Source organism: Vitis riparia, chromosome 2 (genome assembly GCF_004353265.1).
Source record: "Vitis riparia cultivar Riparia Gloire de Montpellier isolate 1030 chromosome 2, EGFV_Vit.rip_1.0, whole genome shotgun sequence".
Classification (NCBI taxonomy): domain Eukaryota; kingdom Viridiplantae; phylum Streptophyta; class Magnoliopsida; order Vitales; family Vitaceae; genus Vitis; species Vitis riparia.
In genome coordinates this window covers 10,386,064-10,413,621 of record NC_048432.1, presented here as the reverse complement: position 1 = coordinate 10,413,621, position 27,558 = coordinate 10,386,064, and the positions used below count along the sequence as shown (strand labels likewise).

The 27,558-nt window shown below is 33.2% G+C and overlaps 2 protein-coding genes across 3 annotated transcripts; one reads left to right on the top strand and one right to left on the bottom strand.

Moving 5' to 3' along the window:
* Window positions 1–10,076: 10,076 nt before the first annotated feature.
* Window positions 10,077–17,513, top strand: LOC117929271 (ARF guanine-nucleotide exchange factor GNOM). 2 transcript variants are annotated; one of them, XM_034849553.1, is made up of 4 exons: window positions 10,077–10,245; window positions 11,171–11,261; window positions 11,521–12,351; window positions 13,227–17,513. In XM_034849553.1, the coding sequence occupies exons 3-4, from the start codon at window positions 11,617–11,619 to the stop codon at window positions 16,902–16,904; spliced, it is 4,413 nt and encodes a 1,470-aa protein (XP_034705444.1). In that variant the 5' UTR covers window positions 10,077–10,245; window positions 11,171–11,261; window positions 11,521–11,616; the 3' UTR covers window positions 16,905–17,513. The 2 variants fall into 2 exon arrangements, with proteins under 2 accessions (XP_034705444.1, XP_034705437.1); XM_034849546.1 differs by lacking the exon at window positions 11,171–11,261.
* Window positions 17,514–18,977: 1,464 nt separating this feature from the next.
* Window positions 18,978–26,902, bottom strand: LOC117927472 (probable inactive shikimate kinase like 2, chloroplastic). The gene is made up of 8 exons (XM_034846960.1): window positions 26,644–26,902; window positions 26,266–26,456; window positions 25,982–26,176; window positions 25,251–25,312; window positions 21,518–21,584; window positions 21,313–21,431; window positions 19,781–19,957; window positions 18,978–19,255 (listed from the first exon to the last, which is right to left on the bottom strand). Exons 1-8 carry the CDS (start codon window positions 26,836–26,838, stop codon window positions 19,146–19,148), a joined length of 1,116 nt encoding a protein of 371 aa, XP_034702851.1. The 5' UTR covers window positions 26,839–26,902; the 3' UTR covers window positions 18,978–19,145.
* Window positions 26,903–27,558: the final 656 nt, after the last annotated feature.

Here is a 27,558-nt window from a genome sequence, read left to right as displayed (position 1 = left end):
TTATTGTATTTGGAAGAGATTTTCGACAAGTACTACCAATTGTACCTCAAGGCATAAAAGTTAAAATTATTAATACAAGATTAGTCATGTCTTATCTTTGGCCTAAAATGAAGAACTTAAGATTAACTACAAACATGAGGGCTCGTTCCAATACCATTTTTAGTCACTTCCTTTTACATGCTGGGAATGGTGATGAACCCACAACAGATGAAGATATGATAGAAATCCCTAATGAAATGTTGATTAAATATGGAGATGAAGAGAATCTAGAAGAATGCTTGATTAACAATGACTTTCCTTTACTTAAAGATCATGCACACTCAATTGAATATATCACAGAACGAGCTATCCTTGCAACAAAAAATGACAATGTTGATATGCTAAATGAAAAGCTCATTGAAATTTTTGCAGAGGAATCTAAAACATATTACTAATTCGACTCCGCAGTTTATGATACTCAAAATTGTTACCAAGAAGAATTTTGAATACACTAACACCAAATGGGCTTCCTCCTCATAAGTTAGTCTTAAAAAAGAATTGTCTTATCATGCTCTTACGGAACTTAGATCCATCAAATGGACTTTGCAATGGGACTAGAATAGTGTGCAAAGATTTTGAGTCAAATGTAATATCTGTAGAAATTATAACAGGAAAATATGTTGGAAAACAAATGTTACTTCCAAGAATACCTCTTTCACCTATAGAAAATGAAGGATGCCCTTTTCATTTCAAGTGATCCTAATTGCCAATTCAACTTAGTTTTGTAATAACTATAAACAAAACATAAGGCCAAACAATCCCATATATCGGGGCACATTTACCACAAAATGTCTTCTCGCATGGTCAATTATATGTTACATTATCACATGGTACTTCAATGACAATAACAAAAGTTCTCATTAAACAAAGCACTCCCAAATATATCATTAGCAAAGGATCTTATACTATGAATGTGGTATATAAAGAAGCTTTAATTTCAAGAAGGTCATGAACCTACCCATGCTTTCTATTTTTCATTATTTTAATTAATTATTCCTTCTTCTTTTTTTCATATAGTTAGATTAGATTTCTTGTCCTAACTAATTTCATTCTTTAATATTTTTGCAGCCACAATGTCTAATGAAGAAATTTATTCCCGAGGTTTTATACCTCTTAGCATGCTTCAACCTCTTCATAGGGATTGGACTATAAAAGCACTTGTTCTTTGTCGAGGATCAATAGAATTGTATAATACTTCAAAAGCATCTGAAAAAATTTGGAAGATAATATTAGTGGACGATAAGGTTTGATAAGTTTTTTTTTATATAATTGCATTCATGTTTACTTTGATTTACCTTTTGCTTAATTTAAGTGTACGTCTAATTATCTTTTTCTGTTCTCATAAGGCACAAGAATGCAAACAATTATTCAATGATGCAAATGACATGTTTGAGAAGGAATTCATTAAGGAAAAGACATATTTGATTTCAAATGGATTGGTCAAACAAGTGAATTCTAATTCAAATAGCCCAAGTTAATATGTTGATGCATGGCAAGAGCTTGAGTGAACCATCCATTATGTTTAACCTCATTCTACCTTTAATTAATTTTACTTATCATAACACAAATTGGTGGTTGAACTTTGGAGCTAATGTCTATGTTTGTTTTAACCGTGCATATTATAAAGCATATCAAAACTTAAGTAGAGGAAATCACTTTGTCACACACGTACTAAGAATAAATGAAGTGGAATTGAAGGTGACATTTAGGAAGATCATAACTCTTAAAGATGTATGACATGCGTTTCTAAAGGAGAAATCTAGTTAGTGCATCATCACTAGTTCAATAAGGCTAAGTAGTTTTAGAGTTAAATGAGATTATAATCATCAAGAATTAATAATGTGTTTATTGGAGGGTTGTATATGTGTGAAGGTTTGTTTAAATTAAATATAAAAATGATAGATGATATTAATGAAAAAAAATTTGCCTTCAATATTGAAACTAGCAATATATGATATGGTAGACTAGGACATGCGAGCTTAGAAGAATTAAAAAGATTGATGAATTTTTACATAATGCCCAAATCAAATATAAACCTTAAACATAATGTGAAATTTGTGTATAAGAAAAACAACAAAGAAAACCTTTTAAACCTATGGTAAGAATTACTAGACTAGAATTAATATATAGTAATGTTTGTGACTCAAATCGATCTCCTAGTAGATCTGGAAACAAATACTCCGTAATGTTTATAGATGAACATATTAAGTACTATTATTTACATCTCATTAAAACTAAGAGTGGGACATTTGAAAATTTTAAGATATAAGAACAAGGTCAAAGATCAACTAGAAAAAAAAAATACCTGGATATGAAAGAAGATAAGGGTATATAGTAATTAAACTTAGCTTATTTTGTAAAAAAAAAAATGGAGTACATGATGCGAAATCCCCTTATTCATTCGAATCAAATGGTGTAACTAAAAGAAAGAACCATGCCTTAGCAGACATGGTTATTGCTATATTATTAAATTCAAATGCTTCTAAGAACTTGTGGAGATAAACAATATTATCCGCATGTTATATATTAAATAGTCACTATATAAGATAATGAGAAAACCCTTTATAAAGAAATATGGGAAAATATAGTACTAGACTAGATATATTAATAATGTAAAGGGGTATTGATCTAAGATAACGATATTTTTACTCAAGGGAAGGTGGATAAAGACCAAAAATATAGATGTCATCTTTATAGGATATGCTCATTCTAGTGATGCATATGTGTTCTTACTGATAAAATTGAAGTTAATGATATTTCAAACAAGCTGATAATAAAAGCTAGAGATGCAACATACTTCAAAAATAATTGTCTTTTTAATACTAAGGTTACTAATCAATGTAGTAAAAAAAAAAAAATCTACTTATTATTCTTACTATAATACTAATAAGTTGTCCACAAACTTCTAGGAAGAACCTCAAGTAAAACTTAGAAAAGTAAAAGATAAAGAGTGGAAAAAATTTTGGAGATGACTTTTTACTTTCTTAATTAAGGGAGATCCTAGAACTTATGAAAATACTAAATTCTTGATACCTTTAGAATCAATATATAACCCAATGATACATGAAATAGAAGTTAAAACTATCTTTTTGAATGACGACTTAATAGGAAAAATATATAAGGAATAATCCAAAGGTTTTAAGGTCAAAAAACAAGAACATAAAATTTGTAAGTTACTAAAATCATTATATGAACTTAAGCAATCTCCTAAATAATGACATGATAAATTTGATAAGGTCATCTTAGATTATTGTTTCAAGATTAATGAATATGATAAATGTGTATACCATAAATTGGACAAAAAGGAATACGCCATATTGTCTCTACATGAATGAAATACTGATTTTTAGGAGTAATATAGAAATACTGAATGCAATAAAATGATACTTGGCCAAAAAATCTATGATGAAGAATTTAGGAGAGACATATAATACTAGGAATGTGACTATAGAGAATGACTATGGGTGTAACCTTGGACCAATCAAATCTCATAGAAAATATCTTAAGGAAGTTTAATTATTTTGATAACAAATTGGTATCTACACTCAATTCAAATATGCATTTGAAAAAGAATGTTGGAAAACCTATTGTTAAGATGAAGCCCTTAAAAGTATGACATGATGTAATAGAATTAGATTTATTATTTATTTAATAAGATTCTAGTTTCCCTTTTCTATCTATCATATTGCATGCATTATATTTTATGAGTATTATGGCCTAACATCTTTTGCATTGTATATTATTTAAGTGTATTATAAGTTGCATAAAAGATCCAAGTCATGAGGTCCTTGTAAAAAGATGATTAGTTCACAATCAATTCATAGATTTAGGTAATTCATTTGAGACAATAGTGCACTACCTTCTAATTGAATGGATGATTGGTCTTGGTTATCAAGATGGACAGTGCACTAGTATGTATAATTATATATTAGACAAGACCTATAATGAGTCATGACATAAGGTTATCGGGTAGTTATAATGTAAGATTATCAGGTAGTCATAACTTCACAAAATTATTATATTGTACAATCTCTCAACCTCAAGAGAATACTGAATTTGTGCCAAAGTTTACAATAGTTTTGACCCATGGGTAAGACCCTAAGGTTGTCATATATTATGTATGGATTGGGTCATTGTTGATAAACGTCAATGTTAATAACTATTCTTAATAGAGACACTATGATATCTCATGGAGTTTAAGACAATGTCTCATTTGAGACAATATGTCCCCTTAGGTGATCCTAAGGAAATGTATTTAGGAAATCTATGGTCGTAGTAGTTCTTTAACGGAAACTTAACATATGCTCTTTGTGAGTTAGGACATGTAAGTTGATCACACTATAGGATGATCTGTAACTCAATAATGGTAGAGGAAATCTTATGAGATTGATAGCATTCACCTTATGAAATTACAAACATCAATTCATGGGGAGACTATATACAATGGATAATAGGTCATGGACTTGAGCACTTGTGTCTTTTGTAAATTGTAATTTACATAAGGTATTGGAGTGTAATTGACTCCCCTAATGGGATCTTGAGTCAACTTTAGAATTAGATTATAAGGAAACCAATATTGTCCTATGGTTTCAATGCTTCCTACTCAAGCTCATATTCCTGAATAACATGATTTATGAGAGTTGAATTGGTTCTTAGTTCAGTCATGTGCATAAAGGTGCTTTGACAAATATGCAAGGTTGCAAAGGAGTTAGTGAACAATTTCTCTAAACTCATCTAGTTGATTAATTAGAGTGTAATTAGGCTAATTAATCAATCAAGACCTTTTTTAGGCTAGATTATGTGACTTAAGCCCAAAGTAGTCTCAAGTCAATTAATCATATGGGAAACTTATAAATACCCTTCTTAGGGGTTAAGGCTTCACTCTTGACAATCTAAGTTTTATGACCCCTAGAGAAAAAGAACTAACCTCTACCTCTATGACATCTCCACCGATCGGAGTCATTAGGTGGAAGACTCTACGTCTACAAGATTTTATGTGTTTTTTGTTGTACTCTTCACCAACAATAATTAATCTAGGAATATTTAGATCTAGGTAAGCACATCTAAACCTCTAACTCTAGATCCTATTTTTATTTTTATTTTTTATTTATGACTTGTTTTGCTTATGTTGCTAAGATGATAGCCTTAGAAAGATTGCCTGTACTTAACTAATTCAAGGCTGGGGAACAAAGTAATTTGGAATTTCCTACACCTATTTCACAATTAAAGTACTCCTAAATAATTAAGTCCCTATTACATATTGTAAATAAGTGTGGATTGGATATAACATATGTTGTTGGGAGATTGAGTAGATATACACATAATCCTAATAGAGAACATTAGATTGCTTTGGAAAGAGTCTATAAATATCTTAGAGGAACTTTGGGTTACTCCTTGTGTTTAAAGGTTTTACTCATATAGTGGAAGCTTATAGTGATGCAAATTGGATAACTGATAATCTAGATGTAAAATCCAATATAGGATATATTTTCCTTTTAAGAGGTGTTGCTATTTCTTAGGGATAAAAAAAGAAAGCAAACTATTATATCGAGAAGTGCAATGGATTTTGAGTTGGTAACATTAGATACAACATGTATGGAGACTGAATTGATTGAAACTTGTTACTAGATATCCTTTTAGCGAGTAAGTTTATACCTATAATACATATACCTTGTGATTGAAAGATTGTAATACATTTAGTAAATCAATTTTATATTAACAAGAAAATGAATAGAAGCATACAAGTAAGATAAAACTTATAAGTAAGAAATCATCTTGGTAGAAATGTAAATCCCTCGATTTTTTAAAATTTGAGAAGAATGTTGTTAATCAATTAAATAAAGGTCTTTCTAGGAATTATGTCCTAAAGACATTAAGAAGGATGGGCTTAAGCCCACAAGGGAGTCACCTTCAAATGAACCTAACTTTTATCATTGAGAGCCCATGAAAAAGGTTCAATGGATAGAAATAATCCAATGTATATGACTTATTAGCACTAATATTGAGGAGAGAATTTCCTCTATCCATATGGATAGTGCTTTTGATGTGAATGTAGGACAAAATTTAAAATTTTACAATTTATCTTGTTTTTAAATTGAATTAATCATGGATCAATACAAAAGCTGCCATGTGGCATGAATCCCACAAAAGAAAAGACAAATTATCTTACATTTAAACAAATACCATGTTTGGTTAGCTAAATATAGTATAAGATAGGATAAGAAAGTGGATAATATATTTTATCACATGTTTGGTTAGTAATGGGATAGAGAAATTATTGTCACTTTTAATCCTATCATATGTTAACCAAAGATGGAATATAATAAGCAGTGAGATATATTATTTAACCTTTTTTTTATATCTCTTGTATATGAGATATATTAATCCTAAGCTAAAATATAAGATATACATATTTCATGTAGCATAAATTTATTTTTTTAATCAATTTTTATTTTTTATATTACTTATTACAAAATTAAAAATTAAATTTATAGTTAAAAAAGAAGAAATAAAAACATTTATAAAATATATTGTAAAATGATACTAATATATGTATTATTTAATTTACATATATAAAAATTATTTTTATATATTGAATAAGATAATATAAAAAATTTACATAAATTTTAAATATTTTAATCTTGAATATTGTTAATGTTAGAGAAATTTCAATATAATATAACAAATATTGCAATACAATATAATTTTTATTTTAAATAAATACCATACATTGAGAAATAATATATATTCAATTATATATTTTTTTTTATTTTACAAAATCAAATATTAGTGTAATAACATATTTCAGGATTGATAATATGTAAATATATCTTATCTCATTGGAAATACTATCTTAGAATATTATATCTCATTGGAAATACTTTTTTAGGATATCATATCTCATATCCTTTCCTATCTCGACAACCCAACATAGCTAAAAAGAATTTATATTATGAAACTTAAAATATAATCAATAGAATAAACAAAAATAGTAAATTTAAGAATTGAAAAAGTATTTATCAAATCTTATTAATAAATAAATTAAGAACCATTGAATATAATCTTGCAAATTTCCTTAAATATTATTTTTAATTAAATAATAGTATTTTTAAGGTCATGCTTAGTTGATTGGATATGATATAAAATAGGATAAGAAATATAATGACATATACTATCCCATGTTTGGTTCTCACGTCACTTATCTTATCCTATGTTCAACCAAACATTCCATAAGATAAATGATGTGATATATTATCCATATTTTTTTGTATCTCTTCTATGTGGAATAAGATAACATATAAAATATTTATAAATTTTAACTATTTTAATCAATATTGTTAAATATAAGAGAATTTCAAAAAAAAAAATTCAGTAGCAAACAGTGGAATGCAATATAATCTTTATTTTAAACAAATGTCTAACATTGAAAAATAATAAATATTTCATTTTATTTATATTTATTTTATAAATTAAATATAAACATAACATAACAAATCATACCATCTTTATTTACAAAATAAATAAATAAATAAATAATCAAATATTTGTAGATATTAACTTTAATTAAGGAATAATATTTCTAAAGAATCGTAAAAATATCTAAATATAATGTTTCTAATCCTTATAAAGTGGGTTAACTCCAAAGCTTTTAAGAGACGAGCAAAAATACAAATCTAGAAAACAAGAGTTAAAAAGGAAAACTCTTTTAATGAGATTCAAAACTTCCTCAAATATTCAAAGAAGACTCCAACTAATTTTAAAAGAATATTCAATTTCTTTAAAGTATCTTTGACTTGTCATAATCTTTAAAGTTTCAAGACTGAAATATGTAAAACACCTCTTTGTTTCGAGATTAAATCTTTAAACTCTTAACCAATGTTGTTCAAGATGAAACCCAAATCAAGTCAAAATCCAACAGGTTCAAGTAAAGCTTAAGTCAACTCAAAACTCAAACCATATTGAGTCAAACTCAAGTTGAGCTTTTATGACATCGAACCTTCAACAAACTTCTAATTCGAGATCAAGCTTTGTTTAAGATCACACATAATTTTTCTTCAAAGATAGTTTTGGGTGTATAATGATGAAAGAAAAGGTTTATTTGTAAATGAACCCGATTAAGAATTCTTGAGAGGTACAAATCACAAGTACCCTAAAGGACTCGCCAAAATGAGAGTCATTGTGAGACCGTAACTATATGAATAAAGTTATTCCCAAATAACTCTCAAGAGAATTAAGGTACCAACACAACCATTATCATATAAAACTAAATCTCATATCAATACTATGTGTATGACATGTTAAAATTTGATTCGAGAACCTAGTTCAAGACAAAATTTATTATGAATCCTCAAATGAAAACAATAAGCACCAAGTATAGATTCAAGTGTGGAAGACACTCATGCCTACTATAGAGTGTAAAGTAGCCATGTTTGTTTGTTTGTTTTTATTTGTTTTATTTCTTTATTATTTTATAAGGTTTTAAACTTTGTTATGTTGGATATTTTGGTAATTATGGGTCTACATATTAACACATTGTACATTAAGCAATCTTATATTTGGGCCTAATTAAATGTGATTAATTAAGTTAATGATGGGCTTTTAAAGCATCTTTATATTTATGGACTGTATGAGTTTTTGCAATGTGTAGAGACCAATTTTATTTTATTTATTAGTAATGGATCAATAAATAAACTAAAAATAATAAGGGGTATAAATAGGGTTATGGTCCCTAGTCTAAACAAGAGGAGATAGAAAAATTGTTAATTATTCACATCCCATCATTGAGTAATTTCAAGGTTGCAATACGTGGAAGACAAGACCTAAATGGATAATCTCAATGGATTCGAGTATGTCTTCCGATATTATTATCCTATAAATTTAATATGAGATTCTAGCGTATTTATCATCTAAATGATTAGATTTTATAATCATTTTGTATGATTTGTGATTGAAGTTGGGGATTACTAGAATTAAATAATATTGTTAAACTTAAACTTTTCAATTTTAAAATGGAAAAAGGCGAGATTAATATTTTAAAGAAGTTTAATTGTTTCAATATAAAATTAAACCATGGTTTATATAGAAAGAGTTTTCCTTTCCTTTTGATCATCTAAAATATTTAGACACAATTTCTTCATTAGATTTTCCATTCCATTCTTTTTTTCTTTTTTATTTTATTTTATATTTTTTAACATATCTAGATTTGGATGATTTGTTTGTCTTCCACTTAAAATTGAACTAGCTATCGTCTATCCTATGTCATGTGACTCACCAAAATAGGCCCATGTTTCTTAAAACGCTATTTTTATTATTTTATGCTAGAGTATTGCCTTAAAAAAAAATATTTGTTTATTCTTTGTTTACCTTATATGGTTTTTTTTTTATTTAAAAAATAATCATCACTTTTTAGGATGATCTGCTTTCATATCATATTATAAAACAATTAATACACTTTTGTTTTAAAGAAAATTTGATTTCTACGTAGCCGTACAAAAAGAATGCAAACTGTTCTCAATAATTATCTTCTTATTACTAAGATGTTATTTATTTTTTAGATGAATATAAAAAGTTAAAATATTTAATTTTTTCTATTTAGTTAAAAGTAATCTGTTGATATAAACCAACATAACCAAAGTGAACTTCTTATCAATAGGTTTGATTTAATCATGTTGATTGATATAAGTTGCTTTTAACTTAATAAAAAAAAGTAAAATATTTTAACTTTTTTCATTTAGTCAAAAAACAAACACCATTTAAGTTGAAAGAAAATATTACACATTGTAATTTAATAACAATTTATATAAATTATTATTATTAATTATGCCTTAAATTTTTATTTTTACAGTATAAATAATTATTTAAAAATGTTAAGAAGAAGTATTTTAAAAAATGTAAATATTTATATGGTGAATGTATAATTGTAAGTATTTTTCCAATTATTCAGTATTTAAAAATAATTGGGTCTTACCAAATATTTGAATTACTAGAATATGATAAACAAATATGGGATGGCAAGAGAAATGGTCACAAACCCACAGGTAGCTTAAGAAGAAGAGAGATTGGACCAGGTACTTTCGAATGACTTCGTTAGTCGTCCCTATTAACGGCGTCGTTTCGATGCTGTTCCTCGTTTTCGCGAGTTGTGGGTTTCTTCCACCTCCTCCCCTCTGAAAATCAAATCCTGATCGGCCTCGGCGCTTTCCTCAGGTAACATTTCTGCTCTCTCCTCCGGATTTTGGCGATCTCGGAGTGTCTTTTTTTATTTTTGTTCTCGTTTTTGGTTTTTGGAGGTATTGTTAACTGGATTTTCGTTTTTGATCTTGCTTTTATTTTCTTTGATTTGTATTTTTCATCGTTTTTTGTTTTTGAATCTCGATTTTGGATTTGGAATCACTCAGATCGGAGTTGATTTTGATTCGTACGACCTCGTTGGTGAGGTTTCGGTTCAGTTGTGGTAATTCAGGCCAGTTTTGGTGTTTAATTTGGGGAATTTTGGGAATATTCTCCTCGGGATCGTGGCAAGTGTTGGGATCGATTAGGGTTGTGGTCAGTTTGGTTGCTGAGAAACTTAAGGGGAAATGTAGGCTTCGTTTGTTTCACTGGCAAAAACTCTCTCAGGGGAATAGTGAGATTTAGTTGTCCAGAGAAAATTTCTTTCCGCCTTTTTGCTTTGCCTGAAATTTTCTTCATGCTGCCGGGTAGGATATTCATGGAGATAAACAGAGCCTAAGAGAAATAATTTTGTGGGAAATTTTTTCTGGGAATTGTTCTTTTTGAAACAAATGGAACCCAAAAAGAATTGATTTCTGGAGATTATGTTCCTGCAGCTTTGGTCTGAAAAGAAATGAAAATTCCAACTCGCTTCTGCTGGATGGTTGCATTAGGCTCAATTGGGATGAGTTAGGTTTGTATTTTCTCATTTTCTGAATATAAAAAATTTGAGAATAGGAATTTTTAATTTCCTTCTATTTTCCATATTTTCTTAGCAACCAAACTGAGGATTAGGGCCTTTTTCTGCTAACAGAACAGAAGAGGGTATTTTAAGTTTAATGGTTTTTGTGCTTAAATTTTTTATATTTTCCTTCTATTTCTAGCAACCAAACTGAGGATTGGGGGCTTTTTCTGCTTACAGAACTGAAGAGGGTATTTTTAGTTCAATGGTTTTTATGCTGGTGGTCCAGTGTAGCTGGCAGTACTTGTGGCACAGTGAAGTAGTGAAAGTGGTGATGATCTTCTTTTCTTTTTTATAACTAAAATTACAGTTTCAGGACCTAGTACAGTTTGGTAGACCATGGATCATCAAGATTTAAACTTGTTTTTAGGATATAAAAGATACCCTTTAAAATTAACAATTCCTTGTCACTTCTTTGGAAGCTTATGATTTTCTAGTTTATGTTACATGTTGAGCTTCATTTGGTCTTTCATGATGTGAAATTCTTATTGAGGATGTTTGCTTTTATTTTTCCTGTGGATCATCTGAAGGATATGCTGTGACGAGGCTCCAGAGCCCTCTCGGTGTAGCAGTTGGTAAATTACAGATAGAACTTGGGTATTTGGAAAAAATTATAGAGCAATAATATGGGGCGTCTAAAGCTGCAATCTGGAATCAAGTCGATTGAGGAAGAACCTGAAGATTGTGAATCTACATCTTCTAATAAAGCTGCATTAGCATGTATGATCAATTCAGAAGTAGGTGCTGTGTTGGCAGTCATGAGGAGGAATGTCAGATGGGGAGGTCGTTATATGTCAGGCGATGATCATCTTGAGCATTCTCTTATTCAGTCTTTAAAGGCATTGCGGAAGCAAATATTTTCATGGCAGCATCAGTGGCATACCATCAACCCAGCTGTGTATCTCCAGCCATTTCTGGATGTAATTCGATCTGACGAGACTGGGGCACCAATTACAGGTGTTGCCTTGTCATCTGTTTACAAGATTGTAACTCTTGATGTCCTTTGTTTGAATACTGTCAATGTGGAAGATGCTATGCACTTGGTAGTTGATGCTGTAACTAGCTGCCGATTTGAGGTAACTGATCCTGCGTCAGAAGAATTAGTACTCATGAAAATACTTCAAGTTCTTCTGGCTTGCATGAAAAGTAAAGTGTCAGTTATGTTGAGTAATCAGCATGTTTGCACCATTGTGAACACTTGTTACCGCATAGTTCATCAAGCAGCAACAAAAAGTGAGTTGTTGCAGCGGATAGCTCGCCATACAATGCACGAACTTGTTAGGTGTATTTTTTCACACCTTCCTGATGTTGGCAACACCGAACATGCATTGGTTAACAGAGGCAGTTCTGTGAAGCTTGAGGTATTGGTTATATTTTTATTTTTCCCCCCTTTTGGGTGCAATACTTCTTTCTACTTATGCTGCTATTGTTTGCTGTGAAGTGAGAAAAAAGAGAAGAAAATAGCGAAGAGAAATAAGAAAAAATGATATAAGTTAAGAAAGCTGTTTTTCTCTTTGCATTTAATTGACCATAGTTACTGGTTTGATTAACAGTCTTATGCTGGCTGGCTGTCTTTATCTGGACTTTAAACTAGCAATCTAACCCAAAGATAGAGAACTTAAACTAATTCATTTTCTGATTTTCTTTCTAATAGTTAATAAAGTGCAGATAATGTTCTTTTTTTATTTTTTATTTTTAAATTTTTTTATGATAGGGAAACAAAAGATATATAAGCAAATAATATGAGTAATGATCTTTTCTTTACCTTCATTTCTTGATGCCTTACCAAAGTATAAGGTGAATAGTAGTTTCACATTCCAAGACCATGAACAATAGGGGTGGGAGGCTCCACAGGTTGAAACACAGCCATTGCTTTTTATTCTGGATTACTTTTTATGTGGGGCAACTAAGTTGGTTTCATGTTCTTAGATTCACTGTAAGGTTTAATCTCAATCAGTAATTTGGTGCCTGGAAAAAAATTATAGGTGAAGAATGGAGTCATGCATGAGATACTAGAACCACTGACATGGTTTTTAGGACTATGAATTTCAAATCATTCACTTGCTTTAACTGCTCATGCTATGGATGTGGGGGCATCAACTCCGTTTAGTCCACAGTTGATCTCTCGAATAAACTGTTTAGAATTATTAATTTTTTTTCAGCAATGAGGAGTTTCAGTGCACAAATTATCTGGTTATTCCTTTGCAAATAATGCATTTTTCTTTCCCTCATGCAGGGCAGTGGGCAAGATAATGAGTATAACTTTGGAAATAAACAGTTAGAGAATGGCAATGGTGCTTCTGAATATGATGGTCAACCATCCTCGGTAAGCTTTGCTTCCAATTCTTCCACAGGTCTGGTAGGTAGTATGTTGGATGAAAATACAGTTGGTGCTGGTAATGGGAAGGAGGCCACTCCATATGATTTGCATCTAATGACAGAACCATATGGGGTCCCCTGCATGGTGGAGATATTTCACTTCTTGTGTTCTCTGTTAAATGTTGTTGAGCACATGGGAATGGGTTCTAGATCAAATACTATGGCGTTTGATGAAGATTTGCCTCTTTTTGCCCTGGGCTTGATCAATTCTGCTATTGAATTGGGTGGGCTTTCTATTCGTAGACACCCCAGGTTACTAAGTCTGATACAGGATGAACTATTTCGTAATCTGATGCAGTTTGGCTTGTCAACGAGTCCACTAATTCTTTCTATGGTTTGTAGCATTGTTCTCAATCTATATCAGCATTTGCGGACTGAACTCAAACTACAACTTGAGGCTTTCTTTTCGTGTGTAATCCTGAGACTTGCTCAAAGCAAATATGGTGCTTCATACCAGCAGCAAGAAGTTGCTATGGAGGCTCTAGTCGACTTTTGCAGGCAGAAAACTTTCATGGTGGAGATGTATGCCAACTTAGATTGTGACATAACTTGCAGCAATGTGTTTGAAGACCTTGCTAATTTGTTGTCAAAGAGTGCATTTCCTGTGAACTGCCCTTTGTCTGCTATGCATATTCTTGCTTTGGATGGCCTGATAGCTGTAATTCAGGGAATGGCCGAGAGGATAGGCAATGGATCACTTGGTTCAGAACAGTCTCCAGTAAATCTTGAGGAATATACTCCCTTCTGGATGGTGAAGTGTGATAATTATAGTGATCCTAGTGTTTGGGTTCCCTTTGTCTGCCGGAGGAAGTATATTAAAAGAAGACTGATGATTGGAGCTGATCATTTTAACCGGGACCCAAAGAAAGGGCTAGAGTTTCTCCAAGTAACCCATCTCTTGCCTGACAAACTTGACCCACAAAGTGTTGCTTGCTTTTTCAGGTACACTGCTGGGTTGGATAAGAATCTGGTTGGGGATTTCCTGGGAAACCATGACGAGTTTTGTGTTCAGGTTCTTCATGAATTTGCTGGGACTTTTGATTTCCAAGACATGAATCTGGATACTGCATTGCGGCTGTTCTTGGAAACTTTCCGACTGCCTGGAGAATCACAGAAGATACAGAGGGTCCTTGAGGCTTTCTCGGAGAGATATTATGAGCAATCACCCCAGATTCTAGCTAACAAGGATGCTGCTCTGTTGTTATCCTATTCACTTATAATGCTGAACACAGACCAGCACAATGTACAAGTGAAGAAAAAGATGACAGAAGAGGATTTCATTCGGAATAATCGGCACATTAATGGAGGAAATGATCTCCCTAGAGATTTCCTGTCTGAGCTGTACCATTCAATCTGCAAGAATGAGATCCGCACAACTCCAGAGCAGGGTGCTGGTTTCCCTGAAATGACCCCAAGCCGTTGGATTGATCTAATGCATAAGTCCAAGAAAACTGCTCCATTCATTGTGGCAGATTCCAGAGCTTTCCTTGACCATGATATGTTTGCTATAATGTCTGGTCCAACTATTGCAGCTATCTCTGTTGTATTTGATCATGCAGAACACGAAGAAGTTTACCAAACATGTATTGACGGCTTTTTAGCTGTTGCAAAAATCTCAGCCTGCCACCATCTTGAAGATGTTCTAGATGATTTAGTTGTCTCTCTCTGTAAGTTCACAACTCTCTTGAATCCATCACCTGGTGAGGAATCTGTACAAGCCTTTGGGGATGACACAAAAGCAAGGATGGCAACTGTAACAGTTTTCACCATTGCAAATAGGTACGGTGACTATATTCGAACAGGTTGGAGAAATATCCTGGACTGCATCCTAAGGTTGCACAAGCTTGGTCTTCTTCCCGCTCGTGTTGCCAGTGATGCGGCAGATGATTCAGAGCTTTCTGCTGACCCTGGGCAGGGGAAGCCTATTACAAATTCTCTATCTTCGGCTCATATGCCATCCATTGGTACTCCTAGACGATCCTCAGGACTGATGGGCCGGTTTAGTCAACTTTTATCCCTTGACACAGAGGAGCCAAGATCGCAACCAACTGAACAACAACTTGCTGCTCATCAACGCACCCTCCAGACAATACAGAAGTGCCACATTGATAGCATTTTTACAGAAAGTAAGTTTCTGCAGTCTGATTCATTATTGCAGCTTGCACGGGCACTCATCTGGGCTGCAGGGCGACCCCAAAAAGGGAACAGTTCTCCTGAGGATGAAGACACTGCAGTTTTCTGCCTGGAGTTGCTGATTGCAATTACTCTAAACAATCGAGACAGAATTAAGCTTCTGTGGCAAGGTGTTTATGAACACATATCTAATATAGTCCAGTCTACAGTGATGCCTTGTGCCCTAGTGGAGAAGGCTGTTTTTGGACTTCTTCGTATTTGCCAGCGGCTGCTTCCTTATAAAGAAAACCTGGCTGATGAACTTTTGAGGTCACTACAGCTGGTACTGAAGCTTGATGCGCGGGTTGCTGATGCATACTGTGAGCAAATAACTCAGGAAGTCAGTCGCCTTGTGAAAGCAAATGCCACTCACATTAGATCACAAATGGGTTGGCGCACAATTACATCCTTACTTTCCATCACAGCTCGGCACCCAGAGGCTTCCGAAGCAGGATTTGATGCCTTATTGTTCATCATGTCTGATGGAGCCCACTTGTTGCCTGCCAACTATGTTCTCTGTGTAGATGCTGCAAGGCAGTTTTCTGAGTCTCGTGTTGGTCAGGCAGAGCGATCTGTGCGTGCTCTGGATCTTATGGCTGGTTCAGTTGTTTGTTTATCACACTGGGCCCTGGAAGCTAAGCAAGCAATGGCGGAGGAGGAGCTTTCAAAAATGTCTCAGGATATTGGGGAGATGTGGCTGAGGTTGGTGCAGGGGTTGAGAAAAGTTTGTTTGGACCAGAGAGAAGAAGTAAGGAACCATGCCCTCATATCATTGCAAAGGTGCTTGTCAGGGGTGGAAGGTTTCCAACTTCCCCACAGTTTGTGGTTGCAATGTTTTGACATGGTCATCTTCACAATGCTTGATGACTTGCTTGATATTGCACAGGGGCACTCCCAGAAAGACTATAGAAACATGGAAGGCACACTTAGTCTTGCTATGAAGCTCCTGTCAAAAGTATTTTTACAGTTGCTGAATGATCTTGCACAGTTAACAACCTTCTGCAAACTATGGCTGGGTGTTCTCAGCCGGATGGAAAAATATATGAAGGTGAAGGTCAAAGGGAAGAGAAGCGAGAAGCTCCCAGAACTAGTTCCAGAGCTCCTCAAAAACACATTGCTTGTAATGAAGACAAGGGGAGTGCTTGTGCAGAGAAGTGCTCTGGGTGGAGATAGTTTGTGGGAGCTGACATGGTTACATGTGAATAACATTGCTCCAACTTTGCAATCAGAAGTGTTTCCTGATCAAGGTGTGGATCAGCCACGTGATAAGAAGGATGAAACAGGGAGAAGTCTGGTGTCTGATGAAATGGGTTCTGTTCCTTCAAATGAAACTGTGGTTTCAGAAGGTGGTCGCACGGGATGATAACAGACTGTATGGTATTTTGTCTGCTTGAATTGGTCTTGTTAATGCGTGTTATTTGACACATGTGACCATTGGTGCTGAGTTGTAATTTTAGGTGCTATTATATGTTACGTAATAGAATTTACAGGTGAGAGTGATGAAGATTCTTTAAATCTAGTATTGATTGGAGCTGCAAGCTGTGAATTTGCACCAGAGGAGGGGAGCTTGTTGCTTGTTCAGTATCTAGACAGGTTGGTCTGCCTATTCATACTCCATATTCATCTTCATTTGGCTCGTGTTATTTTCTTTTCAACTTTGCCTCATTGACAGCTTGGTGCACCGTGTTATCGAGATTAAAGCTAGATTTCTCCTCATCATGTTTTAGTTCTCTTGGTTTTCTTAAAGGGTTATTCTGTAGGTGCAGGTTTTTACATTTCTTGTTTTCTTTTTGTTTTGTTTTTTTTTTTTTTCAAAGGGCTGTCTCTTTCCGTGACTCTGAAAGGGAAGAAATGGGCTCATTTCTGTCCCGGGAATGCTAGTAATTCCTTTGATAATTTTTGTATTGGCATGCTCATCTATGTACAGAACTCAAAATTGCAACACTTTTACTTGTTTAGGTAGAGTTTCTTACTTGGTGTGCATTTGACTGATTCTTGATAGCATTATGCATAATGATGCTCAGAATTCCCTTTGGAAACTCCCATGCATTGTAAACTGGTAGATAGTGTAAAAGTGGGTTTCCATGATTACCAGTAGTGGCATATCTCAATGCCCTAAATTACATTTTTCATTGAACTTCATGGACTGGGCCATATTTGTATTTATTTGTCTATTTAGTTATTACTAGCAACCATGTTACGTCCTTATTCTTGTTGGCCCAACAAATGAGAGGCCAACTCCTCAACAAAGCAGCTTATGCTTCCATATAATATGATTTTGTTATAAAGTGAAAAAGGATTATATGGAAGCAAATTTAAAGAGGAATTCACCATATAGATGGTATCACAAACTTTCTTTTAACCAATGTGGGATATCACAATTGGTTTCTTTATAATTTGAAATTTGCATGACTTGTAATATTAGTTTGGGTTAAATGCACTTTACCCCTTCAACTTTTAATTGTTTTACATGATTTCCTCTCACATGAAAAATTTAACACCTTGCCTCCTTAATTTGTTAAAAAGTGATATTTTACTCCCTAAATATTTTACAAAGTCATTCAAAACAATCATATAAATCTATCAAAAAAAAAAAAAAAAATCATGATTAGTCATAAATATTTCACTAAAATAAAAAATCAAAATTGGTAACTATTATATCTTGAAAGCAATTTGGAAATTTCACTTCAAATTTATCAATTCAAAACTAGCTTTACCCAGATTCGAATCAATGTTCGAATCAAACTGCAAAAAAGAGCAATCTCTTTTATGATTTTATCGAGAATTTGTAATTAAGGGTAAAATGTTTCTCTTTGACAAACTTAGAGGACAAAGTGTTGGGTTTTAAATGTAAGAGATAAAGTAGGTAAAGTGTATTTAACCCTATTAGTTTTTATCATTTCTTGTGCGATTAATAAATCGGGTCATTGTGTATTATTGTAAGATGAATTTATTTATGTATTATTAGAACTTTTGAGCTTAGTGGATACTTGTGTAGCTATGGTAACAATCAACATAGGTTTAGGGATTTTTACCAACCTGCAGTAGTTATGCTTTTTGGCATGCATGCTTACTCTAGGCATTTTGGGTTGTCTCATACGCGGACCAAACATAGTTGGGCTCTCTGATTGTATCGACTTAGACTGATTTAGTTCGTTATTATTGATGAATTGAGTCAATCAATTCTCTCATTTGGTGTGCTCTCTGATTGTATCGACTTAGACTGATTTAGTTCGTTATTATTGATGAATTGAGTCAATCGATTCTCTCATTTGGCGTTTTGTTCGGATCGTTTTTCGTACATCCAAACTGAATAGCTCTGTTGGGTTGGATTTTAACGCTCAAAATCAAACCGATCTCATATCCAAATAAGCAACTTCGAACTTTACTCTGGTCATGAATGATGCTCCCAGTCAAGGAAATGCAGCAGCAGCGCTTAAGAATCCAAAGCCAAATGAACAGCTTTCTTGTTTTTTTTAGCAGACAAAAACATGAACAACTTGGGATTTCAATCAAATTCAAATCAATTTTTTTTCATGTAAATCTACATTAAGGGCTACAAATTCAACATGATTCTGCCCATTTCACTCTGCTATGATCAATACTACAAAGTACCAGTAGGTACCTCAGCTCCAGTTGATGGGTCCCATCCAGGAGGCTTGATATCTGGCCAATCACCCCGACATCCTAACCTGATGTAGAGGCTCTTCTTACCTTCAAAGAAAATAGAAAATAAAATTATGTTATTTCAAATTTATTTTAAATCTTTTACGTAAAGATTAAATAATTTGAATATATATATATTAATTATGTTAAACAAAAAATGAGAAAACGATTTTCTTTGACATTTATTTTTCCTTTCCTAGGATTTTCCAATAACCAAACAGACCCATAGGCTCCAAGAAAAAACCATGCCTTATTTACTTTCATGCCAGATAGAGCTCAAAAAAGCCCTTTTCCCCTGTGGAAATCATTCCAGTTTAAAAGAAATATACTTGGCTATTGCATCTATGTAGTTTCTGTGTTTTTTTATTTTTTATTATATTTTAATATATAGAATAATTATATGGTAAAAAATCTTGGCTAAAATTATTCAGCTTCAATGTGCTGTAATATCCCAACCCTCAGTTGCCATTTCTATTTTCAAAATTTTGGAAACATGGCATATGTAAAAGAAGGTCATTCATGCTGTAGAAGTGCAGAGCGTGCATGGAGTTTCAATCATGTGATGATGGTTACCTGGAAGCTTCTTGTCTGACATGATTAGCTGTTTAAGGGCACTGAGGGAAGCTTGAGCCACAGTTTTAGCATGATCGGCATCCCAACCATGAAGCTTGACCACAACATCTGCATTTGAGTAGCCTAGACTGCCTTCTTGGATGTGCCTTCTGGCCTCCTCCTTTGCTGACTCTTCATCTGCATAAAATTATGAAAAACTGAATGCAGTTCATGACAATCATGACCAAATGAACTTTTGTCTTGATTTTAGTTTGGGGCATTGCAGCTAGTGCTCCTGAAATGATAGAAGCAATGCTGCAGACAGGATTTCAAAGAATAGAGGTATACCATACATGTGAATGTTAAATATGTATCTGATGAGGTCTTACCACATTACCCTTCTTCCTATATCATACATATCTCCTATGAGATGGAGATTCATTTGTTTAGATTCACCCCCTCTCCACATCATGGAAGTTTAAAGGTCAGTGGAATCATTCACTTTCTATCTTGCAAGTTGTTTACCTATATCTATTCTTTCCACACTAGTGGCATTTATATCTTGATGATTTGGGGAAAAAATGAGCCAAATTTTTGTGCTTACAAACTTTAAGCAGGGTTTCCTTACTATTGGAGAAATATTTAGAGGAAAAAGGGTAGTGAAGATGAAGATAGAGTGAGAGAGTTATGGTGGACAAAGCCTTATCATTGTTAAATTTAATCTCTCTCGTACACGTGTATGCACTCACACACGCACAAGACTGTTAAATTTAACGTTTAATGGATTTAGGAGATTTTTTTTTGTTCTTTTTTTGGAAAATTCTATGGTATTGATTTGGTACCAACCAGACTTACAATCTTGACCATTGGAAATGTATGATGGAATCTCAATTGTTAGATGGGGAATAAACATATGGACAAAGTACAAACAAATGAAATCAAGGTACAAAGCAATGGATCTAAGTTAGGTACAAAGCAATGGGACCCAAATTAGGTACAAAGCAATGGGATCCAATTGTCCATGTGGCATGTTGTGATTGATCCTGCTTATCGGTAGGTACCAATTTGGTCTTGTAGTGGGAAATTTTTTTTTTTTTTAGGCATCAAACCTACTCATTTGTTCATCACACAATGAAGATACCTTAAAGGCATTTCCAAAGATATACTATCATTTGAAATGGATAAGAAAATAATCTGAAAATGCCTTTGGGTAACAAACATAAATCTAAAATATAATTTCTAAAGTTCTTTAATACATCACTTGACCCACAAGAAATTTTTGACATCCTAATAGTACCAAGCAAAATGCATATCTCTAGAGAGGTAAGAAAACTTCTCTAGATCCATCAATTGTTCAGTTTAAATTTTCCTGTCAGAAATGAAATGAGGTAAAAACTTCTCACGGTAAAATAGGGCAATTTTCCTGAACTACTTATCCATACGTAAGCGTTGTGGGTCCCAAAATGTCCAATGGTGTATTTAGAACAATAGTATATTGAGAAAAGCTGGTTATCCAAAATGAAGTACTGAACAGAAGATCAAAAACAAGTTACCTATGGCTTCAGACTGTGACAGCCAGACAGTAAATCCAGCATAAAGATGCCTCCATTTATCAGCTCTTCGAGCAGCTCCATGCAGTCCTCCTAATGTCGCAATAACAGCACGGACATGACTGCCAGACCAACCAAGCCCAATCAAAGTATTTTATCTTTCAGCAACAAAAAAATTGAAGTAAGAAGATTAAGTCGTAAAGCATACCTACTTAGGTTTTCTAATACAGCACTTTCTGCTTCTGCTACAGACTCAGACCCATCAGCTGTCACCCCTGGAATTGATTACACTTATTAATGCACTGCAAGATTGAGGATACAAGTCATTTTGAGCATTTTGTGGGATTCCTCATAACACAATGCTGCCTTATGTATGAAGAGGTTTTAAGCCTAAAATCTTTATTCATGCAATACTAAGAAATATCATGTTCAATGGCCAAACCACTTCAATTCCCTTCAAACTTGTATCTAATAGGTTTCTTTCATGTGCGAAAGACATTCTAAAGAAATGAAATCTGATTTACAGCTTTCTAAAGAGAGATTTCAAATATTGCAAACAAGGGAAGTGATCCTAGACAACTTGATCTAAGAAGGAAGCACAGAAGCTTGAAAAGTAAGCTTTTTCAAACCTAAAAGGTCATAAAGAACCTTTAAGAATTTCTTCCCTGGAGAAACAAAATAAGTAAAAGAATTAATATGTTTAAGTTTGGTATGATGTTTATCTATAATCTGTAGAAGGTAGGCTCATATGTACATGTATATTAAAAAAAGATAATCTTGTTAAAGAAAGAGACAGTAAGACAACAACATAAACCAGGTCTGATTCCATGTAATTAAAGGAGGGGGATGGGGTGGCAAACCAGGCAAACCAGGTCTGATTCCATGTAATTAAAGGAGGAGGGTGGGGTGGCAGCAGCGGTGGGGGAGGAGAAAAAGTTACCTATAAAAAGGAGGTTACAAAGTGGTCACTAAAATGGGTGAGATGCAGTTGCAATGGGCAATCATTTGATTGAACAAACCAAAAACGAAATGATCTTGTTGGATTTGTTAAAGTACATTATCAGAGTTCATCCAGTAAGGTTTGTGCACTCCTGTTTCACTGACCTGGATCAAGTTCCCTACCTAAGGTTGAAAACCTTCATCTCAAAATACACTAATAAAATAACAACTACGAAATCCCTGACCAAAATGAGATTAAATAAACAGAAAAAACCCATAATTCAAGAAATAAAAAATGATGATTGAGTAGTTGATTCAAACTAGGAAAGAAACATCTACTCAGAGGCTGAGAAAGTAAAAATACTCCAATTTTTGCAACATTACTTTAGGTACAAAGAGTCAATTTTGTTTCTGATGATCATTTGTTCTCCTCTTTGAGAGCTTTCTCCACATCTCTTTCCTCTATTACTCTTCCTAAGTCTTACCATGAAACTCCTTCTCATCCTGGCTGGAAAAGAGCAATAGAAGAGGAAATGCATGCTTTTGAGTGCAACCATACTAGGGTTTTTGTTCCTAAGCCTAATGATGCTCTAGTTGGTTGTTATTGGGTCCTTGTCATAAAGCACAACCCCAATAGTATAGTTGGTAGATTGAAGACTTGTTTGGTGGCTAAAAGACTCACTTAGACTCATGACCTTAACTATACTGAAACTTTTTATCCCACGACCAAACTGAACTCCATATGAGATATTGTATCTATGGTGGCAAATCTAGACTAGCCCCTTCACCAACTTGATGTAAAAAATGTCTTCCTCCTTAGTGAATTGAATGAAATAGTATTTATGATTCCACTTGGGTTTGAGTCTAAGGGGAAGTGTGCTTGTCAACTAAGAAGTCTAGTTGTGGACTCAAATAATTTCTTTTTGCATGGTTTGAAAAATTCAGCAAAACAATAGCATCTATGGCATGACCAGAATTCAAGTTGTTCATTCAGTGTTTTTCAAAAGGACATATCATGGCATTGTAATTTTCATCGCATATGTAGATGCTATTGTTATTATTCGGAATTTGGGAGTGGCCAGAAGGGGAATAAGACTTTGATTCATCACCTTAGCACTGTTTTTCATATTACAGATCTCGGTGAGCTTCTTCATTTTCTAGGTGTTGAAGTTGCAAGATCAAAGAAATGCATTTTCTTGTCTTAAAAGGAAATATAACCTTGATATTTTAAGAGATATAAGTTATATTGGTGCAAAACCTGTTACTATACCTATGGAAACCGATCAAAAGTTGATGAGTAATGGTGAGTTAATGGATAAACCCATATTGTATAGGAGTCTAATGAGAAAGCTGATTTATTTAACCATTACACAGCAGATATCTCTTATGCAGTCAAAAGTGTCAGTCAATTCATGACCACTCAACAGGTTTCTCACTTGAACGTAATCATACAAATTTTGAAATACTCTAGTTGTGGTCTTCTCTATCAATCCTCAAGACATCTTCCCATTAAAGAATACACCAACTCTAATTGGGTAGGATAGAAAATCAACAATTGATTATTGTATTTTTCATGAAGGTGATCTCATAATTTGGAGGAGTAAGAAACAATTAGTTGCAGGTCATTCTAGTGCAAAGACTGAGTGTTGAGTAATGGCAAATTTAGTATTTGAGTTGACCTAGTTGAAAACCCTTTTGCAAGAAATTGGCATGCTAATATTAAGTCTAATTCCTCTCCTTTGTGACAGACATCAAAGTAGGAATGACCTGCAACTAATTTAGTTGAAAACCCTTTTGCAAGAAGTACAATGGATTCTTTTGTATCATCAAAGACATCAAAGTAGAATGTTGCTTCACTTGCTCAAAAGTGGAGTCAAAGGAAATCGTTACTCCATTTGTATCATCAAAGAATCCATTGGCAGACATATTCATCAAAACTCTTTCAGAAGAAGCCCTTAACTCTATTGATGACAAGTTGAAACTTGTTAATATTTTTTCTCTAACTTGAGGGGGAGTGTTGAGATTACAGGAGCAATTGTACGAGAGATTATAAGAAAAATTATAGGAAAGATTAATGGAGAGGTTCTAGAAAATATTGTGGGAGAAATTTTGTGCATTTTTTTATTTCTTTCCTTTTCTTGCACTGTTATAGTCTTATACAATACTTCCTTTTCTTTTGTTGATATAGGCTTATACCCTTGTAACTTCATTCAGAATATACAGAAAAATATGAGATGAATTCTCTTCTTTTCAATGCATAGTTTTAACATATATGCTTTGGGATGTAAGGAGATAGACACCCTTAACAATGGAAATGTAATTTTTGGAATCCAATTAAGAATCCTAAAAAAGCAGTTTCAAAGTTTTCAATAAATATATGATATGCCTTGACATTTCACTTCGTTATTATGGAACTATTACCGAATATGATGTACTGTCAAAAGGTATTAGTTTGTGTTGTCAAACATGTAGTACTTTCGAGGTTCACTTATTTATCAAGGGTCTATCCCCAGCAGAAGAGGGTTTTCTTAAATTTAATCAACACTCCACAACTTTCTGGAAAAAAGATTTTGAAAAGGGAAACAGAATTTGTGGTCTTTATTGACTTGAGACCATACAGAAAAATGATAATCAATAATAATGCTTCTAACTTTAGCAGAAAACAACTCCCATAGGACAAAGTTGAACTAACCCGATGGACCAACACTCATTCAACAGATACCCTAGGCAATAGATGGATCTGATCAAGAATGATTTTGATTTGCTGCATGATTTGTCCCTTCAAAAACTAGAAAATATCATTCATCTCTCTACTTTCTTAATCATTCTCAACTTTAGACACTAATTTCCTTGGTACACATGCATGCATATATGTATCAATGTATGCATATAAGTATCATTAGTATTCAAGTTTTAATCTTGTTATCCATGTCATGAGTTCCAAGACTAAGGGAGGCAGACAACTAGCTTTCATGATCACATCAAGTGTCAAACATACTTACATGAATCAATGGATTGTTTGGCAAATGTTTCCAATAACTCCTTGGTATTAAGTGGGGTATACCTGAAAATGTTCCAGCCAAAAGGAGAAAAAAAAAAAATCTCTTAGGACAGAGGAGATATGTAAATCTGATGAGTTTTAGAAATATCCTGGAAAAAGAAGAGCTTTCCACTATTAACTAAGCCATGAAAATGAATTTATTATTATTATTATTATTATTATTATTTAACTAAGGTGTATAATTGTGGCTGACAGGTAAATTCAGAAAGAAACAGCAAGAATTCCTCATTGATTACTGGAGTTGAAACAAACCAAAGAAAGGAAATTATTTCTGTAATGATGATATATAAAATTGTAGAATCCTGAGAAGAATTTAGTTAAATCCACGTTATAGTCGATATACACCCAGTACATAATAACCAAATCTGCAGGCTTGAGGTCATACTGTCCTTCTATGTTCACATGAGTAAAAGGTGATTGAACTGGTGACTAGTTCTAGTGTCTAGTAGCACTCACAATGATGATAAATTTGGCTTAAGAAGGGACTGTGAGCATGTATGCACCAGCAAAATAAACTAAAGAAAAGGAGATACAGACATGATTTTGCTTTAGCTTTTGGATAGAGAGATTTTAACCAAGTAATCGAATAGGAACTACAAGGATGAGCCAACTTACGAACAGGAGAATCAAAAATTAAAAGATAAACAGCTCAAAAGGCAGAAAGTTTCATACCCCAAACCAACAGCAAGTTCCCTAGCAACTTTATCATTAATTTCAGTTGAATCCCCAACAATGTAAATTGATGTTCCTTTCAGCAATTGCGTAGCTCCTGCTGTCAAAGATTCCCAGGACTCCACAATGTCAGGCCATTTCAAATCTGGGTCTTGCTTCTTCAAGTTAACAACCAGTTGATCTTCATCTATATACCTAATTAAAACAAAATCCTTTGAGCCAAACATGTCATGATCCATGACTTACAAAGTTAAGGAAATTCAGGCACGACCAATTGCACAAACCATATTGTTTCAGAAGACTTTATCTTCTCATACAATTTATTAATTTCAACAAGTGTGATGAAAGACCCAGACTGTTTTACACCAATTTTTAAGGAGCTGTCTTCAGCATCCACAAAAATGTCTCTAGAACTTAATGTACCACCGCCCCCTAATTGTAATCTCAACTCCATCTCAGAAGAAGCATCAGAGAACTGCACCAAGTTTCATACAATTAGCACTGGATGATGTAAATCAAATTCAATTGTTAATTAATTCATCACATATTTCCTTTAAAACCATCAAAGGAAAAAAAGAGAGAAAAGGGGGGAAATGGGGTAAATTATAGCTCAAATTCTTGTATTTTTTCGATGTTTTCTGGGCAACCAAACGAAAGGATACCTCGTAGTTGCTGGGGTTGAGAGAGATGGTGGAGAGAGCCTTGCAGGAGAGACGACGAGTGGCATTGTTTGAAATGAAAGGCGGAGGTGTGAAGAGTGTGAGAGTGGGTTTGGGAGAAGAGAGACTAATCTTTGGATGGGAAATTTGAGGAGATTTGAATGGATTTTGGGAGAAGAAGAAGAGGGAAGCAGCCATTTCCGAAGTTCCTAAAGCAGGATAAGGGCCACCATTCAAATTGCTTATCAAGGCAAATGCTTTCACCTACATGCCAGATGCCACCTCACTCGCTAATGTGCTTATAAAATATAAGGTTATTTGAATAGAAGGGTAATTGAAACCTAATTTTGAAAATCAAATTTATATATATATTGATGGATTATTTTCAAACAAAAATATGAAAAATGTTAAATTTATAAATACGATAATTATTGCATTCCTTTTAACCAATTAATTCTAAAATATAAAATATAAAATAAATACAAATCTCCCAATTTTATGTTGGGAAAAACAAGTGAAATATGTTTGGAAACACTTTTAAAATAAAACCAAGGTATTATTATTATATCCAAGTAAAACCAAAAGCCTAAAGCTATCTCCGATGTTTTGTGCAACAAAAATCCATTTCTATTTTAAAACATATTTTAAAAATAACTTTTATAAGTAATGTTTTAGTTTTTATTATTTTTCATATTTTTATAAATATTTTTGAAAATAATCCTTAAAAATAATTAAAATATGTTATATGAAAATGTCATATTTTTTATTTTTAAAAACAAAATACTATTTTATGTTATTTATTATCAAACGTGATTTCCTGTAATTTTTTATTATAGCAAATAAAAATCTATTTTAAAAAATAGTTATCAAGTAGTACTTAAATTTTATCACACATTGTCTACGTTGTCAACCTAAAGT

Excerpts from the sequence above, each read along its gene's own strand:
- LOC117929271 (XM_034849546.1), top strand. The coding sequence starts at position 11,617 with ATGGGGCGTCTAAAGCTGCAATCTGGAATCAAGTCGATTGAGGAAGAA. Across the intron at positions 12,352-13,226 it reads GCAGTTCTGTGAAGCTTGAG|GGCAGTGGGCAAGATAATGA; the intron begins GTATTGGTTATA and ends TCCCTCATGCAG.
- LOC117927472 (XM_034846960.1), bottom strand. The coding sequence starts at position 26,838 with ATGGCTGCTTCCCTCTTCTTCTTCTCCCAAAATCCATTCAAATCTCCT. Across the intron at positions 21,432-21,517 it reads GTATTAGAAAACCTAAGTAG|TCATGTCCGTGCTGTTATTG; the intron begins GTATGCTTTACG and ends TTGGTCTGGCAG. Across the intron at positions 19,256-19,780 it reads GTCAGACAAGAAGCTTCCAG|GTAAGAAGAGCCTCTACATC; the intron begins GTAACCATCATC and ends TTTTCTTTGAAG.